Genomic DNA, 2,286 nt, shown 5'->3' on the forward strand with positions numbered 1-2,286 from the left:
AAGCTGCACAAAAAAAAAAAAAAAAAAAACACACACACACAGCTGATACAGCGAATTTCAGAACAGGACGAGCATAGCATTGCAAATCACAACAATGTAGTCGTCCGTATTATCGTTCCATAACGTGGTTATTGCCTCAACACCTGTCCCAATGCTGATAGAGCGACGAGGGACAGCAACTTCGTCTTCGTCGACATAATCTTAGGGCAATGTTCCTCGCGCATCCAGCGCCCCTTTCAACAGAAAGCCCCTGGCCAGCGCGGTTTCAGCTAGGGCTTGCCACGTAACAGCGAGCAGAGAATGGAACGGCATCTGACAACTGGTTTTCGCGGCCGCCTCGGAGACGACAGGCTCATGCACTGCCGCACCTGCAGAAGACTGGAGAAGCAGCAGCAAGACGTGAGTCGCCAGGGAGAAACGGGAGGCGACGCGGTGGAGGACGCGGCGAGCGCAGAGGAGGCTGTGTGCCCTTTATGCAGGGCCTCGCTGGCAGATTCGCACGCCCTGGTGGTACACGACCGCTTGCACAAGGGCATCCGGCCGTTCGAGTGCCACCGCTGCAGCGAGACGTTCTTGACCGTCGCCGGCCTGATGCTACATAGGCACCAGCACTGTCGGCAGCCGCGGTACCGGTGCGACCGTTGTCACAGGCTATTCCAGGACGTGGCGCTGTACACGAGGCATTGCAAGAAGCACGGCTGCATCTGGAAGAGAGCACGTCTGCAGATGCTCGCGCTGAATTTTTGGAGGAAGAGAGCCTAGACAGGCTCGGTGCCGCCTCGGCCTGCCCGCTAGTGCTGGACACTGCGCGACACCGTCGTCGCCCGGCGTAGCGAGTGGTCGGCATGGCACTGGACAGCCGGGGACAGCGAGCGGCTTGCACGCGCTGAGCGCAGTGTTGGAAACGTTACCTGTGTGGGCGGGATTCAGTGCTGCGTTCCAGGATTAGGTGCAGACAGTGCAGCCACGCGGCTGGCAGTACCACATCAGAACTGAGGTGCCAAGGCGCTTGCTGATTCCTCATCGACTGCCGAGCCAGGAACTGTATTTGAAAGGTGGCCCCCCAAAATTGTGTGTTAAGCTTGCGAACGTCGATTCGTGTACTACCGTGCGCCTGCAGTGCCGTGTATGAAAGGATTTGACGGCGAAGGACATCTTCGTTTTTTATCAGTGACCAGTGGTTTTCCTCGGACTGTGTAACCCATGCATGACGCTACAAATATTGGCTTTGTTTTATTTTCTTAAAATTCTCGCGAAGTGGTTAATGACCGCGGAAAAAATTGGTTATATACAATAAAAATTATGGTTGCTAGTTGCAATCGGAAGAGCGAGAAACGCCGTCTTTGCGTGCTCCAATGTCATTTATCACGTGAGTTTTTTTTTATTCTTTGCATTAAAGTGCTGAAACTATACTGCGCTGGAAACTGCAACAGGCAAAAAAGCACTGCTTGCGCACTGTATTCTTGTATAGATGAGATGAAGTGATCCAGCGTAACGCGCAGTGCTATCTTGATCAGCAGACGTTCGCAGGAACACGGCAGCGAGTGGCCGTAACTGCTGGCATGAAGCTTGCGGCGAGATCTTTCACACGCATTGTGGCACGGGGAGCTTGTATGCGTCGCTGGGCACTTGGATGCTCTACGTCAGAGGAAACAGCCGCACTAATATTGGTAGTTTCAACGTAATTGGGACACGAACAAAAAGTGACAATACGAGGACACGCCTTAAATATTGAGCTAAATCTGTCTGTCAATATGCAAAAAATAACTCCAGTGTAACAAACCTGCTGTGAAAATAGTTAAGGCCAAATGGTTTTTTGAACAGTACAGGTCTGGCCTCAACATATAGGTTCTGAGTAAACCTTCCCTCTGTCCTCATTGTAAGCGAACATCCCCCCCCCCCCCCCCCTTTCCTCAACACAGAGTATCTGCTTATGACGACGCCGACGTCAGGCGACGACGTCACCGTCATTAGCCGAGTAAAGCCGACGTGCAGTTTACATGGCAGAAGTGCCAAGAAGACGCTTTTCGAGAACTTCAAAGGCGCTTACAGTCACCGCTAGTACTCGGCGATTTCGACGAGAGCGCTGACACCGAGATCCACACGGATGCAAGCGGCATAGTACTCGGGGCTGTGTTGATTCAAAAGAAGAACGGCCTCGAGCGAGCCATCGCCTACGCGAGCAGATCCCTGTCGAAAGCCGAATTGAACTATTCGACGACCGAAAAGGAATGCCTTGCTGTCGTTTGGGCGGTCACAAAATTTCGGCCGTATCTTTACGGGAAG

The 2,286-nt window shown here is 52.8% G+C and overlaps 1 protein-coding gene across 1 annotated transcript; it reads left to right on the forward strand.

The window, feature by feature from the left end:
- Window positions 1-300: 300 nt before the first annotated feature.
- Window positions 301-762, forward strand: LOC119435365 (zinc finger protein 587). The gene has a single exon (XM_037702273.1). It carries the CDS (start codon window positions 301-303, stop codon window positions 760-762), a length of 462 nt encoding a protein of 153 aa, XP_037558201.1.
- Window positions 763-2,286: the final 1,524 nt, after the last annotated feature.

The sequence above is a fragment of the Dermacentor silvarum genome, chromosome 1, assembly GCF_013339745.2.
Source record: "Dermacentor silvarum isolate Dsil-2018 chromosome 1, BIME_Dsil_1.4, whole genome shotgun sequence".
NCBI classification, from domain to species: domain Eukaryota; kingdom Metazoa; phylum Arthropoda; class Arachnida; order Ixodida; family Ixodidae; genus Dermacentor; species Dermacentor silvarum.

Coding starts and splice junctions, on each gene's coding strand:
- LOC119435365 (XM_037702273.1), top strand. CDS start 301: ATGGAACGGCATCTGACAACTGGTTTTCGCGGCCGCCTCGGAGACGAC.